At 36.9% G+C, this 16,742-nt stretch overlaps 1 protein-coding gene across 2 annotated transcripts in view; it reads right to left on the bottom strand.

Annotated features, from left to right (window-relative positions):
* Positions 1 to 659: 659 nt before the first annotated feature.
* A1CF (APOBEC1 complementation factor) overlaps positions 660 to 16,742 on the bottom strand; it is a 95,098-nt gene continuing 79,015 nt past the window's right edge. For both annotated transcript variants that reach the window (XM_074297070.1, XM_074297071.1), the window contains exons 10-12: positions 12,121 to 12,257; positions 11,117 to 11,253; positions 660 to 7,226 (exon numbers count right to left, since the gene is read on the bottom strand). In XM_074297070.1, the coding sequence (XP_074153171.1) occupies positions 7,075 to 7,226; positions 11,117 to 11,253; positions 12,121 to 12,257 (426 nt within the window). In that variant the 3' untranslated portion in view covers positions 660 to 7,074. The remainder of the gene's footprint in view (positions 7,227 to 11,116; positions 11,254 to 12,120; positions 12,258 to 16,742) is intronic.

Genomic DNA, 16,742 nt, shown 5'->3' with positions numbered 1-16,742 from the left:
TGTACCAGGCAAATCTATCTCCAGTGAACAAAATATTTTTTTCCTTTAAAAAAAAACTTTATTTTTTAATTCTAAGTAATCAGGTGGAATATCTTCTGGGTAGAGATATGTAGAATCCATTTAAAAAAATTAAGTCAATTAGAAATATTTTCCTCCACTAGATGGCAGATTTAAAATATTATGAATAAACAGCATGAATGGGAAACCAAAGATCTTACTATTGTGAGCCTCTACAATTGTCCCTTCCATATCGCTATTTTTCCCACTGCGATGTCACCGATTAGCATAAGAAATTAAATATGAATTATTTGGGAGTTTTGCAGAAGCTTCAGATAACATGTGAAGGTCAACAGACAATACAGAAAAAGTTTAGAAACTCAGGAATATGTAATATAAATGTACAATTTATGTATAGTATAAATACATGTATAATATCAACCCACATTTTACAACAAAGTACTGTAAACTCCCCAACATAAAAAAGAAAAAAATCAAACTTCTTTTCTGATGCAAAGAGAGGCTCCAAGTTTTTTTCTGTGACTTTTCCAGATCCCTATAATCCTTTGGTTAGGTTACCCCTAACCCCTATGGTGTAGAAATCACTTGTACTTCTTGAATAAGGCAGTTTCTGAGAAACCATTTATACTGGGTTTGTCTCATTAAGTTTGTCTTATGTTAGAATGTCAACTTTTTGATGACAAGGACTGTTTTGCTTTGGTTGGGCAGAGCAAGCCCTTAATAAATGCTTCTTCTTCATTAAATCATATAAATTGTGTTTGACTATCTCATTTCTCTCTAACATTTTTTCTATTTCTATTTATTATCTATCTCTTCAGCGATATTTGTTCTCATTCTCTCTGTCTCTATCTCTATCTCTTTGTCTCTCTCTCTCCCTCTCCCACATTAGATTCTCTATGAACATGTATATTCCCTGAGGGTAAGGTCTATTTCATTTTTTTTGAATTTGTAATCTTCTCCCCCAGCTCAGCACAGTGACTGACTCCTCAGGTATTTAATTAGTGCTTGTTGAATGAACGATTGATTTCTCTCCTCAAAAAAAAAATTAACTATTTTCTTGGCTGAAATAGTGGATCTGATAAGGAAAGAACAAATCCAGAACTCATAGGTTGATTTAGATATTTAATAATACCTCACAAATCAATTAAGAGCATCCGATCAGCTTAGAATTAGACAACATATTACAGTACTTGGAAGTTTATGGTTCCATTTAATTGACTATTCCAAGGTATCCATTATGTTTATTTATTTCAAACCAATGATTGTTTCCCCGAACATGTAGATGATGTAATTCTGACTCACTCCATTCTGGGAGTTTATAGTGAGAATTCTATACAAATATTTTACTGAAAGGACAAAATAAGCGCTTCTCACACACAACTTAATACTGTTTATGCCCACTTGGTTTTGTGGCCCCAGTGAAAGAACCTCCTCCTATACATAACAAAGTAATAATGCCAACGGCTACAAACAACATGGGACTCAAGCAAGAAATGTATTTGTGCAACTGCACTTTTTTTTTTTTTTTTTTAAGGTGGGGGTGGGTGGATTGAAGTCATTCTTTTAGACAGTATTGCCACTAGTAATATAACCTTCCCCCCAAAAGAGAGAGCTTGACAGAGGGAGATATGACCAAAATTAAATCAAAATGAAATCCAATCACTGGATGAAATATTCAGGCTTTTGATCCTCATGATTTGGTTTAAATAGCCTTCTCTGCAGTCTGCAAAAATAAAACTTCTCCAGGAATTAGGGCAGTGAAGGCCAAGTTTCTGAGTAAAATTCACATTTGTGAGGAAATCTAAAAATAGAAAAGAGTGTTTTCATTCATTTTCCTCCTCTCCCACAGGCCAGATCTGCTTTGTAAACTACATCCTGGGTTTTCCTGCCCAGGAATGCACTTGTGAAATTAAAAGAATAATGAACTCAGTGATTTCAGCCTGATAAAAAGCCTTGACTCTCCATTAATTAATACACTTGGGCAATTCTGGAGTCCGTATTTGGCTTAAAATTATTTTTTAAAAGTATTTCCTTATTTTGTAATGACTTTTTTTTTTTTTTGCTTAGTCATTTGTTTGGTACTCCACCCCCTGCACACACACACATACCACTCCATCAAAATATTTGGAAGAGCATTTTAACTTAAGGAAGGAAAAAAAAAGAAGATCCAGCATTAAATTAATCCAAATTAGGCCACCCAATCAAGAAACAGAAAATAATGCGTGGAAAAGAGCAAATTTCTCTGAGACCTAAAATATAATATACTTCCTCAAAGTTTTAAAAACTCTTGGTGATTGAAATTGAATATAATTATGTTTTTTTAATGGCCAAAGATATAAAAAGGAACTTGCCATGAAAAGAACTTTCACTAAAGAACAGATGTTTCTGTAGCCTCTGGGAGAACACACAGTGTCTAATACTTATGGCTTTTTACAATAGGAGTAGAGGAAGGAAGATGAGAAATCAATTTTTAAAAGTCTGTATTGTGTAGTAATTCTCAGAATCCATCTTCTATCCTATCCCTATCTCTGATATTTTTATTTTAAAATATGGGAGGGATTGGGATTTATGTGAATATCTATAGTGCAAAAGGTCAAAGTTGATAAGTCACAATGGAAGTAAAGTGTCTCTGTATTTGCAAAAAAAAAAAGATGTTGGAAAGAAAGGAGGAAGAGAGGGAATAGAGAGAGAGAAAGAGAGAAGGAGGGAGGGAGAGAGAGAGAAAAACATTTTTTTAATTGAATTTAAAATTGTATTTGGAAAGTTCACTTTTCTTTGGCTTCAGTTTCCGCACCTGTAGGATGAGGGAGCTATAGTAGATGAAGTCCCAGCTATCTTTAGATCTATGATACTGGTGGTCATCAGAGCCATAATAAGGGCTTATTTTCAGTATATTTGTTTTGTTCCCTGCATCTCTTAAATAAAAAGCAATAAGGAAGGCAGAAGTGGAGACTTTAATAATCATGCTGTTGCTATTTCATATCTCCTTTACAACCTCAGGGAATCATGGAAATACTCATATATAGACTGAAATGTCCACGAGTTTGCTTTCTCTAATAATAAACATTACATAAAGAAGGCCACCAGCTGTACATGAACATTCTATTTTCTTTCTAATTGCTGCTAGAAAAAGTTGGTTATTTTAATCAAACACATTTCTGAACAAAATAATATTTTACTACGTTAATATGCTTTTGGGGACCACATTTTGTTTCTTATTTTGTGTGATTAACTGCAATCAGATAAAAACAGGGCTTGGGATCAGAAAAATCCTATTTCCGTAATGATTTTATATTTATGATTTACTTTTCATCTAAGGAGGACAAGACACAGACATCATTTCACTTCCTATAATTATGTACTGGGGGATATACAGAGCATCCTCTTAATGCTTTTAGAGGAAAGCTAAACCTTGGGCCAGATCTTCAAAAATAGGTTCCACAGGATCCAAAGTTGGATACTATGTTCTTCGACTGGTTATTGTAGTTACAGATGAGCATTAGTCGTTCGCATCCAACATAATACTGAAAACGTTGGGAGGAAATTTGACTCATTTATTTGAAAAGTACCTTAAGGGCTCGAGGTTATAATTTGCTTTTTTAAAAAAATCTGATCACAGAGTTCATGAATAGTGCCAAGTGTGAAATGGAGGACTAATTAATTTCTCCAGCATGTATTTACAATATACATAAAGTGTATTTACAAAATCCCAAAAATGATGAGTCTCTTTTTAGGTTTATTTTTAGTATTTTTCTTGTCCATTAATTACTGGGCATATATTGGGCTAACATATTTAGGTAAGAGGATTAAAAAGGATATATAAAGATACCTTCATTAACCAGATACTCTGGAATACAAACTATAGAAAATAAAAATCTCACTTCATATAAACAACTGTGTGACCTTCCTTTAAAACCTGAGTAGCTTGTGAGCACATACTAATCCTGGATTAGGATAGCTTGGGAAGAATGGGGTTCAATGGCTCTATATGGAAGCCAAGGCCAAGGATTAGATATTGATTTTCAACAGGATCTACTTCTGTTCCCATGACTCCCAAATGCCAAAGATATGGAAAGGAACCCCCAACTTTTAAAGTACATTTCTAACCCAACAAATGACTCAGTGCAGACTATATTATTATATATATAACAATAATAATATATAATAATAATAATAATTTAGAGCTCAATAACTCCAAATAGAATTATAAAATGGAGCTAGTTGAAAGCTAGCGACACTCAATATAAATTGAGATTTAGATAGATATTGTTTTGATGAAAAGATGAACTCTTCTAGGCTGGGAAGAACATGGGATTAAGTGCTTCCATATAAGTAAAATAATATCCAAGAAAAAATATTTCTATGTGGTTAATGTTAGTAAATAACGTATAATCTCAATCTATCTCAGTGCAAAGGAATACCTGAAATATAGCTTGAAAAGTATTTGCTTTCTCTCATGAGAAACCCTCTGACCTCAGCATTTTCTTGATTTGAAATAACTTCCTGGTTACCTGGGAGCCTTGTTAACTAAGTCATTCACTAAATATCAAGTCATTTAGGGGCACCTAGGTGGCACAGTGGATGGAGTACCAGCCTTGAATTCAGGAGGACCCAAGTTCAAATCCGGTCTCAGACACTTAACACTTCCTAGCTGTGTGACCCTGGGCAAGTCACTTAACCCCAGCCTCAGGGGGGGGGGGAAATATCAAGTCCTTTGGGATGATATAGAATATGGACGGGGATGGGTGTCCAAGAGGGTGATTAAATTATTGAACTCAATGGTTTCCTTCCAGTAGCAACTCAAGAAAGACAAGGTAATCCAACAAGGTCAGAACCATGGAAAGATAATTAGACACTAAATAGCCCAGGTTGGACAGCCTCATTTACACTTATGGATTGAAATTTACCGTAGACTATTTCCATTCCCCATGTATTCTGTACTTTTCTTCCTATTTGAATGTCAAAACTTCCTGTAATCTTACTGAGCTGTCCAGTGCATTGAGTTCTAGTGCTTTGAATAGCATTTGGCACATAGTAGGTGCTTCACAAAAGTTTGTCATATTAAACTGATCTGAAGAAAAGAGAAGGGATTATGACCTCAAGCAAATAGGATTTTTAAGGGGTAGGAAAATGGATGCAAATTGGAATCCTATTTCTCAGGGATTTAAGAAACAAAATGTGCTTAGTGAGATAGAGGCAGAAGGAAAGACAGAGGAGAACACTTGGGAGCTTTAAAGGTGCATGTTGCCAGTGGTTTTACAGCGTTTTTGCTGCTGGGTGAGGCAGGGGGCTCTTACGGACAAGGTCAGCCCTGGTCTGCTTTGGGATCCCATTATCCCTTTCGGCATCTGACATCATTTTCAGCCAGTCTTTTGATTTGAGTCTTATAAATGTTTATGGGGGCCCAGGGATTTCTGAATGGGAATTTGAGTATGTTTTATTGATTTTCCATTAATGAAACTAGAAGGGGGGGGCTCATCCAGGAAATAGGGGCCTGAGTGGGCCCAAAGCACACAGGCTGCTCGGTCTGATTCACAAACCATCATTCTGGAAAATGTGGGGATCGGGGCTTCTTTTCTTTAGTTCTCCGCTCCCCTACTCCCTCTCAGTGTTCCTGGGGAAGGGGGTATACTTTGCTTTTTGGAACAGGGGTAGGGAATCTAATCTCTGGAGAAGGAGCTTGTGATTGTTGGGAGGACAAGGGATAAGGCTTTCCCAGAGAGGCAGCATGAAAAAATAACTCTGATTTAGCAAAGTTGTTTGCTATTTATGGGAACAGGAAGAAAGTTAAGGTAGAGAGCTCTTATGCTATTTGTCATAGGGTTAGATTTGAAAGAAGGGCCAAGGACAAACCCAAGAGAACTTGAAGGCCCATAAGATACAGGAAGAAAAAGGAATAGCTTTTTTTTTTTCTTCTGTCTTCCTGTTGAAAAGGAACATTTTCACCTGTTTCTCTGTAACTGGCAATTCAATTCAGATGTGAATTAATCTCCTTATTAATCATATGATGACTAGAGTACTGGCCTGGAAATAAGGAATATCTCAGTTCAAATTCCACCTCTGACCCCAGAAGTGGGAAAGTTTAACTTGACACTTTTTTAGACTATAAGTTTATATAAGGATAGCTATTTACTTCAGTGGAGGACTTTATCATTTCAGAATTTCCCATACCAGTTAAACAGTAGGTCTGAGGAATAATATTTGTACAGGAAACTGAATTAGGGGCAAGGAGATACAAAGATGAAAAAAAAAATGACAAGTTCTTGAGGCGTTTGCACTCAGCTAAGAATGACTCGGTCGGAGACTTCAGGGCCTCTCTGGGATCTCACCCCCTTTCCTGATGTATAGAGCCTAACCAAAATGGATTTCAAAGAAATCTATTGGCTCATCTATTGGAAATGAGTTGAAAATGGAGGTAATAGGCCAGAGGTAGAACCATATGTGGACTTCCAGTGGGGTCACGGACTATGTTTAATGCCTTTAGAGAAGCTCCAGAAAGGCCCTGAATTTACCAGACAAGTTTAAGTCTTAGATAAATGGAATGGAAAGATCCAGCAATGATTACTAGGGAAATCTCTCCTGGCCTTTATTCAGGCCAAGCCTGTAAACAGAACCCAGGATAGAGATAGGGCCTACTGGAGAGGGACTATTAGCCCTTTGGGAGCATGGGGGGGTCTGAGCTTCTGGTCCCCCTTTGTGGTCTCTCATCTCTATAAATGGTCTAGGCCATGCTTCCCATGGGCTGAAATAACTGACTCTATTCTATATTTTCCTTTATAAACATATCCAATGAACACTTAAGGTCTCCAATAGAATACTTTTTTGGGGCCAGAGTTCCTTCCCTTTCTACTTTAGAAAACAGATTCATAACCATTTGATTTAATTTTGGAAATATCCATGCTTAAAAAAAAATCCACTGGTTGATGAGTAAGAAAGTTAAGGAAGTGGATTACTTGGAAATTATTTGAAACAATTCAGAAAGTTGAGGGAGGCTTTGTCTACAGTGAGCTTTGTGTCTGTTTTTAAATAAAAAAACGAACGTACAAAAAGCAGTCCTCAAAAGGTCCCATAGCCATCCCCCCGTGTGGCCACGGCAAAGGCAGGATAGGCTTCGTATGCAGCATAGGCGGCCAGGTCCTGGCCCAGGGTCACCGCTTGCTTCAGCTGGGCGGCAGTCACGGTGGCAGCCGCGTTTGCGATGGCGTAGCCTGGGGAGGGACGCAAAGGAAATGCCAGTTACAAGACCCTTTTGCAACCTTCTGGTTCCTGTAGTTGTTGGATCAGAGCTCAAGTGCTCTCTCTGATACACTCTGGCCCGACCCCGGACAAGATGCTGAACCCTTGAGTGCCCCAACATGCATGGTGGAGAGAGTTTCCTCCATGGGAGTTCCTGAATCTTTTGCAAATAATAATAAATAATAACTGGCACTGTAGACATTAGTTCTACTTACTCTATCTTAATTTCAGCTTTGTTTAGAAGGCCTGTAGGCTAATTTTAGATCTACTCCTTAAATCAATGATCTGAGGGAGGCAGAGGGCCTCAAAAATTCAGTCCAGCTCTGAGTCTATGACCCAATAAGCACATTCTGGAATGGACTCAAGAGGCAATCTCTTATCCACTGCCTCCATTTTACTGAAGAGGAAACTGAGGTCAGGGAAATGAAGTAACTCCCAGGGTCTCTTCCCACTTGAAGCCATCTTCTACTCAAAATTAAATTGAACTTCCTAAAGACCATGTCATCTCCTTACTCAATAGAATAGTATTTTCTATCTATAAATATCTATTATCTATTATATATAAATATATAATATAATTTATAATATATAATTATAACAACATAATATATGATTATAATATATATATTATATAACATAATGTTATATATTCTATAATTACATATTATATATTATTAAATATATAATTATATAATATTACATTAGTATATAATATATATTATATATGATATTATATCATATATTATATATAATTATATATTATATTATATGATGTATAATATATAATTATATTGTATAATATATCATATATAATTCTTTCCTTCCTTTCTTCCTTCCTTCCTTCCTTCTTTCTTTCCTTCCTTTCAAGATGAAGTAAAAGAACTCAACAAAATCAAGCAACACATCGAGAAAAAAATATGACATGATTGGCAATGTTCCAGTGGATCCCCACCCTTGTAAAGAAGCAGAGGAAGGAATGGCCTTGTGTTTCTTATTTGGAGCCATTTTTAGTCTTTATAGGTTTAAAAAGTTCTTTTTTTGGGGCAGCTAGGTGGTGCAGTGGATAGAGCACCAGCCTTGAATTCAGGAGGACCCGAGTTCAAATCTGGTCTCAGACACTTAACACTTCCTAGCTGGGTGACCCTGGGCAAGTCACTTAACCCCAGCCTCAGGGGAAAAAAAAAGTTCTCTTTTGATTCTTTTGTGGTTGCCCTTTTTATTTAAACTTTTGTAGTCATTGTGGATATTATTTTCTTGGTTCTGCATCAGATTCATGGCAGGCTTTTTTTTTTTTTTTTTTTTTTGTGCTTCTCTGTGTTTATAATGTTTGCCAATTCTTGCAGAATAATGGTATTTCATTATGGTATAGTCAGTCCCCAATAGATGGGCATAGAATTTGTTTCTAGTTCTTTGCTAACAGAAAAATGGTCACTCTATTTTTGCATATATAAAGTCTTTATTTTTGCCAAAGGATCTCTTAACAGTTGTTGTTCGTCTTTCATTTTCAGAGAGGACCAATGACATCATGACAGGCTATCATGAAATGTGCATGAGTTAGCTTAAAGTGAATTAGGGTTGTATAAAGTTGTCAGCCTCACTGTCTCCTGGAGTCATAGCAAGGAATCTCTGGGTTAAAGCCCATGGGCTTTGATTTGCCTAATCCCACATTGCTTTCCAGAATGGTTGGACCAATTCGCAGCCCTCTCTAATTTAGGTCATTAATCACGATTCTTCTTTTAAAAATTATTCCTTCATATGTTTTGGCCACTCATCTATTGGGGATGGCTTTTGGACATATGTTTCTATTATTTGTCTACACATCTTGGCTATTAAACCCTTATCAAAGATGTTTGATGTTAAATTGTGTTTTTGCCATTGATATGCTGGTTCTGAGTATATTTTCTTATTTTCTCCTACTACTTAAGGTAAAGGGGAGAAACAGACAGAGAGCAGAGAGACAAACTCAGAGAGACACAGAGAAATAGAAAGAAACAGAAAGAGAGAGAGAGAGAGAGAGAGAGAGAGAGAGAGAGAGAGAGAGAGAGAGAGAGAGAGAGAGAGAGAGAGAAACAGAAACAGATAGAATAGATAGATAGGTAGACAGATAGAGTTGGAGACAGAGAGAGAAAGGGATACTTAAAACTGAGGAAAAAGTAAGGACCAGTTTCAAACAATGAATCCATTTGGCTGATGTGCTATGTACGCCTGCCCAACCCCAGACAAATTGATTTTATGCATGTGTGTGTGTGTGTGGCTTTTGCAAATCTCTGTGGCAGGAAACTGGCTGGAACCCATCATTGTCATTTTTTTCTAAAATTGAAACCACTCCTTAACTCTTCTTCACTGCATTTTAATGCTCACTAATCCACATTTCTTAAGCAGCTGAGTCTGTTTTGTGCCCCTGAGAAGTTCAATGAGAACAACTTTCATACTCAGGATTCTCCTAAGAGAAACAATATAAATATACAGTCTAGGGAAGTTTACATTTCAGGGCTTCTGATTTTTTTTTTTCTTTTCACATTGGGCTGAGGACTCAAGTCTTTGCAGTATTTGGAAAGAAGCTTTCCTTGTCTTTGCTGATCCCACAGGGAGCTATGACATACAAATATATTCCTGTTATTCCCAAGATGATGGGGCAGCTCTCAAGCCCTACGTACTTTTGTCTTTTGACTTCAGGAAATGGAACGAGGGACAAGTCAATGAAAACCAAAAATCTTTCTTGGTGAAAAGTTTTCTTATACATGGAAAGGAGTCCAATCTTTCTGGCTGTTGATTAAATAAGATTATCCATCTGAATGTCTGTCTGTCTATCTATCTATCTATCCTCTTCATCTGTCTGACTATCTATTTGTCTGTCTATCTATCCATCCATCCTGTCTATCTGCCTATCCCTTCCATCTGTGTATGTATCTATGTCTGTCTGCCTGTCTATCTGTCTGTCTATCTATCCATCTATCCATCTGTCTGTCTATATATCTATCTATCTGTATATCTGTTTGTATGTCTGTCTGTCTGTGTGGCAGATATAACTAAGAGTATCTTAGCTGAATTCAAATACTGCCAAAGACATTTATAGGCCGTTTGATCCTGATCAAATGTCTCATCTGTAAAAAAGTGTCTGTAGCATTTGACTTATCGGTTTGTTGAGAAGATGAAATGAGATCATGTGGGAGAAATAGATTTATAAACTTGGATTTGAATCCCACCTCCAACCTTTACCAGCTTATTTTCTTGACTCTCAGTTTCCTCTGTAAAATGAAGGGGTTGGACTCATTGACCTTTGAGGAAACTTCTACTTTTAGATCTAGGATCCTGTGATTCCCCCTATCAAATGCAGATTCCTGGAGAACCAGGGGAGCTTTCATTTGTTTTTGGATTCTCAGAACATTACGATTTGCCTGTCACATATCAGGTTCTGACTTGCTGATTGGTCAATGAAGCTTAATTTTCCTCCTGCCATTGTACAGATGAGTAAATTGAGGTCTAGAGCTGAAGTGACAAGTTCAAGTGAGTTGTAGAGTAACACCCAAAGTCTTGAGTCTTGGTCCAGTCCTTTTTTCATGAGAATATGTTGTGAATTTCTTTGACAAACCCTTGTGTTTATATATTTTGCAAAACCAAACTTTCCATGAGCATAGTTCAAATATATTTTGATGGTTCCAAAAAGAATGGAATTATAACTCAAAAGAACCTCACGGATATTCCACTCTAAACCTTTCATTTATAGATAAGCTCGCTGGGGATTAGAGAAGGCAAATCACTTGTTCAAGTTTTAGGGGCTGGGAATGTTCAATTCCATACTAAACCTGTTTGAAATGGGACTTCCTTTGTGGAAAACAAATTAGTGGCAGCTTTCACCCACCTGGAAAAGCAGCAGCAGCAGCTGGCAGAGCCTCAGTTCCCTCCATGGGAATGCCCAAAGTTTGAAGGGTATACTCAGCTGCATACGTCTTAGCTTCATCCACAAAAGCACTGAGTTTTGGAGGAGTGAAGGGATGACTGTAAAACATGTTAGATTTGGGATCATTTTCCAAACTTCTTGCCAAAGTATTACTTACATAGTATTACTAAAATAAAATGAAAAACATCTATGGAATCATAGGACAGGAAATTGAGAGCTGGAAGAGACATGAAATTACTGACTATTCAAAATGTGTGATGATGATGATAATGATGAAGATATCCTTTTTGGAATCTTGAGCTCCTAGACTGGCTCATATTTTTGTATATAAATCATCTTAGTTTTGTACTCTAATTTTTGACTACCAATGAAACTGTCAGAAGGTAATGACTCATGTATTCAACCCAAGACCATTCCCAATATCCCCAGGGTTCCTTCCCACCCTAAAATGTCTTTAAAATCACTCTTTCCCCCCCCCCTGAGGCTGGGGTTAAGTGACTTGCCCAGGGTCACCCAGCTAGGAAGTGTTAAGTGTCTGAGACCAGATTTGAACTTGGGTCTTGGTCTTCCTGAATTCAAGGCTGATGCTCTATCCACTGCGCCACCTAGCTGCCCCTTTATAATCACTCTTTATGAAGTTTATATTAATTTATCTGGGCACCTATTGTTTGCTCCCAGTAGAATATAATCTTTTTTGAGGGAAAGGACAGTTTTGACTTTGTTTTCCTTGTTTTATCACCCAGCAAAGTACAAAATATAAATAATATATAAATATAAATAATGTATAAATATAAATAAAGTATAAAATATAAAAATGACAAGTTTTTCTTGACCTTGTAAATAGCCCCTATCCTTAAGAAACTTGTAATCATTTGGGGGCTTCAATAAATGCTTGTTGAATTGAATTGAACAGAGAGAAACCACCACCTCAAGTAAAGAGGAAAAAAAAAAGGGAAACTACCCACATTGCTGGGTTCTGGTTGGCAAGAGCTGGAATGGAGATTTTGTAAAGGAAAAGCTGTCTTTGGTCTTGGCCAATGGCTGAATGGAGCTGGTACACTGGCTGCCCCCAGTTATTTTTCTGGCAGATTTCTTCTAAGACCTAGGAGAATGAAAAAAAAACTTTTACTCTGTCATTTTTAAAAAACAAATGTCATACTTCTGCAATTATGCTAATATAAGAAAGGCAGAGAATGCCCCATGGTTTAATGACTCATAAACCTTGAGTTGAACTCAATTTGAACTCAATTGAAAATTGGACTACCATTAATTAATAAAGATGATTTTCCCACCAATTACTCCAATGTGTTTTCTGCATAGATGTTGGCTATTTCACTTTGTCCCAAGTGCCTAAACTTGAGATTTCTAGCTTTAACCTCAATTTTGTTTGCATTTTGATTGCCGCTAGATCAATTTTTCTTTCCTCTGATCATCTTTAACTTATGCATAGAGCACAGGATATAAATACAACTCTCTTTTCAATTCACTGGGGCAAAGCCATCAAAGGTGACCTTTATGTAAGAAATGTGCTATGATTTGTCCAAGGGAAAGTCCTATATTTCTTTGGTCCCTTTGATTTCTCTGACAAATCATATTGACCTATGGAATCCTTTCTAGTTAATTTCAATTTCCTGCACTTTTTTTCCTCTAAGTATTTTGGCCCCAGACATACTGATTTAATCATAATAACTGTCTCAGTCTTTTTTCCATGCTAGAGCTAAATTGGATGATGACCAATGTCTAGGGTGGATTGCAGTAGACCAGTGCCCAATATGTTTCCAGAAGAGTCTACAAAGTACAGGATAGAGGAAAGAACCAAGGGCCCAAATATGTGGGAATAATTCTTCAAAGCACCAAGTCTATTATGCGATGTGATTTCAGTAATTCTTTTGGAATTATATTGCAGAATCACAGAACTTCAGCAGTAGAAGGGACCGCAGTGACCATCTAGGCTAGTTCAGATTTGAACTGGAATTATCTCTCTAACATATTTAATGTTTATATATAATATTATATATCATATAAAATACATATTTTTATTTAAGAAATTTGATGCTCATCCAGTCTTTGCTCCATCAGCACCAGTGAGGAAGCCCATTCATCTGGGTATCTCTATCTGTAGAATGTTTAATCCCTGACATTCGCCTAAAATTTACCTCTCCTCACCTTCCCTCCATTATTTATAATTCTGCTCCTTAGGGCCAAGCCCAGCCAGATTAGCTGTCTTTTATGTAGAATCACAGAACTTGATTTGGAAGAGACTTCAATGACCATCTAGTCCAATCCATCAATGAAGGAATCCCACTATAACATACCCGGTTTCTTGAAAACTTCCTAGGAGGGGGTACCCTCACCCTCTCAAAACAATCCATTTCTCTTTGGACACTGTTTCATATTTTTGAAGGTTAATGATCAAATCCCCAACTCAATCTTCTTTTTTCCAAACTAAGCATCCCCAGTTTATTCAACAGATTCTCATATCATATAATTTTTTAAAAAATCCTTCATCATCTCATTGCTTCATTCTAGATACTTCCAAGCTTTTTGAGGTCCTTTTTAAATGTGGTCCAGAAAGAAACAGAATACTCCTGATATAACCCTATATACTACTCCTGTACAACTTTGGATGTGGTCCCTCTGGTGTTCCAGGAAGAGTGTTCTCTTAGCCCTCTATATTCCATGTATGGTCCCAGTATAGTCCTACAAAAGTGCTCCGTCTAAAGGCCATCTGAGTTCCCATTTGGCTTTTCAATTTTCTCTCTTTCTAATCTAGTTTGTAGGTGCCACATTCAGTTGCCACTCTAGAATATAACTATCTATGCCATGTTTTGGACAGAGATTTGAACAGGTGTCATGTTATCCCCTCTGAACTTGGGAACATCATTGATGAGACCCCCTACAATTATGAGGTTGGGGAAGCTTTCTCTTGGAGCTCCCCATCCCCACCATCAGCAAGCCCTTTCCTCCTGCTCATTGCTTCTCAGGGCACGCACACCCCAGGCCTCAGAGCATTGCTGTGGGATCTTGTTCAGTTGACTGACTGCTAAGGTATCAGTGATAAGATTTAATATTCCCAGGTCAAGGGGCAGCTAGGTGGTGCAGTGGATAGAGCACCAGCCCTGAATTCAGGAGGACCCAAGTTCAAATCTGGTCTCAGACACTTAACACTGCCTAGCTGTGTGACCCTGGGCAAGTCACTTAACCCCAGGCTCAGAAAAAGAAAAAAAATATTCCCAGGTAACTTGTGCCTTAACAAGAGCCCAAAGGAATGAGAGGATTTTGCTTCCAGAGAGTGAGATGGGTCCTTGGAAGGTTAGTATTTGGGGGCAGACCTGAAGAGCCTTTAAATGGTTAAGGCTAGCTCCTTATCTGCTAGGGGAGAGAAGACATATGAGCCAATTTCAGATCAACTTGAAGGAAGCAAGTCTTTATTTTTTTTAAATAATTTTTTTCAATGTACAAAAATCACTTTTTTTTTTACTCCTATCCCTTGCCATTGAAAAAGAAAAAGAAAAACATAACCATTATAATAATATTGGGCAATTCTTAAACAGTTACATATAATAACTTATATTTATATACTTATATATTCTATAATTATGTATTTATAATACCCTATAATTTATTTATATTATTATATTATATTATATTATATTATATTATAATTTAGGCATTGGACTTTACCTATATTGTCTGATTTGATCCCCACAACACCCTTGTGGTGCTGCTATCCCCCATTTTACAGATGGACATCCGAGCCTCTCAAAGTTTTAGTATCTTTCCAAAGTCACATAACTAGCAGATGTCTGAGGCAGGATTCAAACACAATCTCCTTGGCTCTTCTTTGGGTAGTCTCTTCACTAAACTAAGTTGCTTCAGAAGACTCAAGAGCAGAGTGGATTTTGATGGATAGAATGGTATACCCTATACCCCAACAGGGGCCTTCAATACAGTTTTATACAAAAAATATCCCCTGATTAATTTGGGATTGGACTTGTAAATTAAAAAATGACAGTCCAAATATAAATCATCTTGCCTCATTAGGCCTCAGTTTACTTATTAGTAAAATGAAGAGGTTGGAGTAGACAACTTCCATATTTTTTACAGCTATGATCTATGATTCTTCAGCTCTCAAGAAAGTGATTGGGTTAATAACATAAGAATTATGAAATAGATTTTATTTCTTGCAACAAAATGCAGATTTGTACTTGGGTTAATATACAGACAAGACAGTCCTTCTTCCCTTTCTATAAGCTTCTACCTCTCCCCAGGAACATATATGGATGCTCAAGAAATGATGAAGAAATATGAAAATATTTCTATAGGACACAGAGCAAAGGAAACAGAATGATAACATAGAGAGAAAAACCAAACCCATAACAAAATCTGAGGCACACCCCGAGGGGAAAGATTAACTGGAAGAAGACATGCAAATTCAATGCTATTGCGATTTTTTGATGGATTCTGAAGGTAGTTAATGAGAGAATACTATGGATTCCCATTTACCTAGATTTTTTTTTTACCAAAATTTTTGATAAAATGTCTCATAATATTTTTATGGAGAATGTGGAGAGATATAGTTTAGACTAACATAGTTGGATTCTGGTGGGATATCTAGACTCAAAAAGTAGTTGATAACAATTCAATGTCAAAATGACAGGAGGTTTCTCTTAGAAGATCCTAAGGATCTGGGCTTGGGGCTATGCTTTTAAATATTTTTTTTTATCAGATTAGAAAAAAGGCATAGATAACTTGATCAAAAATGTCGCCAATAGCACGAAGCAGAGAGGAATAATCAACGTGCTGAAATCAGCATCTGAAATACATCCTGTGAGGCTGTGGCTAGAATTAAACAAAGATAAAGTCTTACACTTAAGTTCCAAAAATAAACACACCACCAGTCCAAAATGGGCAAAGCCCAAATGGACAGGAGTTTCAAAATTTGGGATTTCAGCAGTTTAGAGATTCAGCTCAATGTAATCTTGGATTGGCTCAAAAAAAAAGGTAGAGCATTGAGAAATAGAGAAATGATTGTTCCATCATAATCTATCTTCATGGGACTTCATTTGAAGGATTGTTTTCAGTATAGGTTTAAGGAGGGCATTGGAAAAACTCTAATGTTGAGGAAAGTTACCAGCTTGGTGAAGGTGATTGAGTGCATGGCACATGAGAAATCAATGAAGGAAGTAGACAGGTTTAGTTTGGCAAGGAGATATGATGTCTTTCTTCAAGTATTTGAAGGGCTCTCATGAGGGGGAAAATCAGTTTTATTATTTTTGGCCCTAGAGGATAAAATGTGGAGCAACAGGTGGGAGTTTGTGAAGAAGCCAATTTAGATTGCGTATTAACAATTATAGCCTTCCAAAAATGGAATAGGCTACCTCACTAGGTGTTGGCTGCCTCTACCTGGAAGGTCTCCAATCAGATGCTAGAAAACTACTTTCTATTATATTACTTGGGAAGTTTTCATTTCATATATTTGCTGGACTAGGTAGTTTCTGGGGTCCCTTCCAACTTTCCAGTTCCACGATTCTATTGAAATTTACATCCATTTGGCTTCCTTCGAACAAACTAAAGTAGTTTAGAG

The sequence above is a fragment of the Sminthopsis crassicaudata genome, chromosome 2, assembly GCF_048593235.1.
Source record: "Sminthopsis crassicaudata isolate SCR6 chromosome 2, ASM4859323v1, whole genome shotgun sequence".
Lineage (NCBI taxonomy): Eukaryota > Metazoa > Chordata > Mammalia > Dasyuromorphia > Dasyuridae > Sminthopsis > Sminthopsis crassicaudata.
The sequence above is the reverse complement of the archived record's forward strand: the minus strand, read 5'-3'. Positions and strand labels throughout refer to the sequence as shown.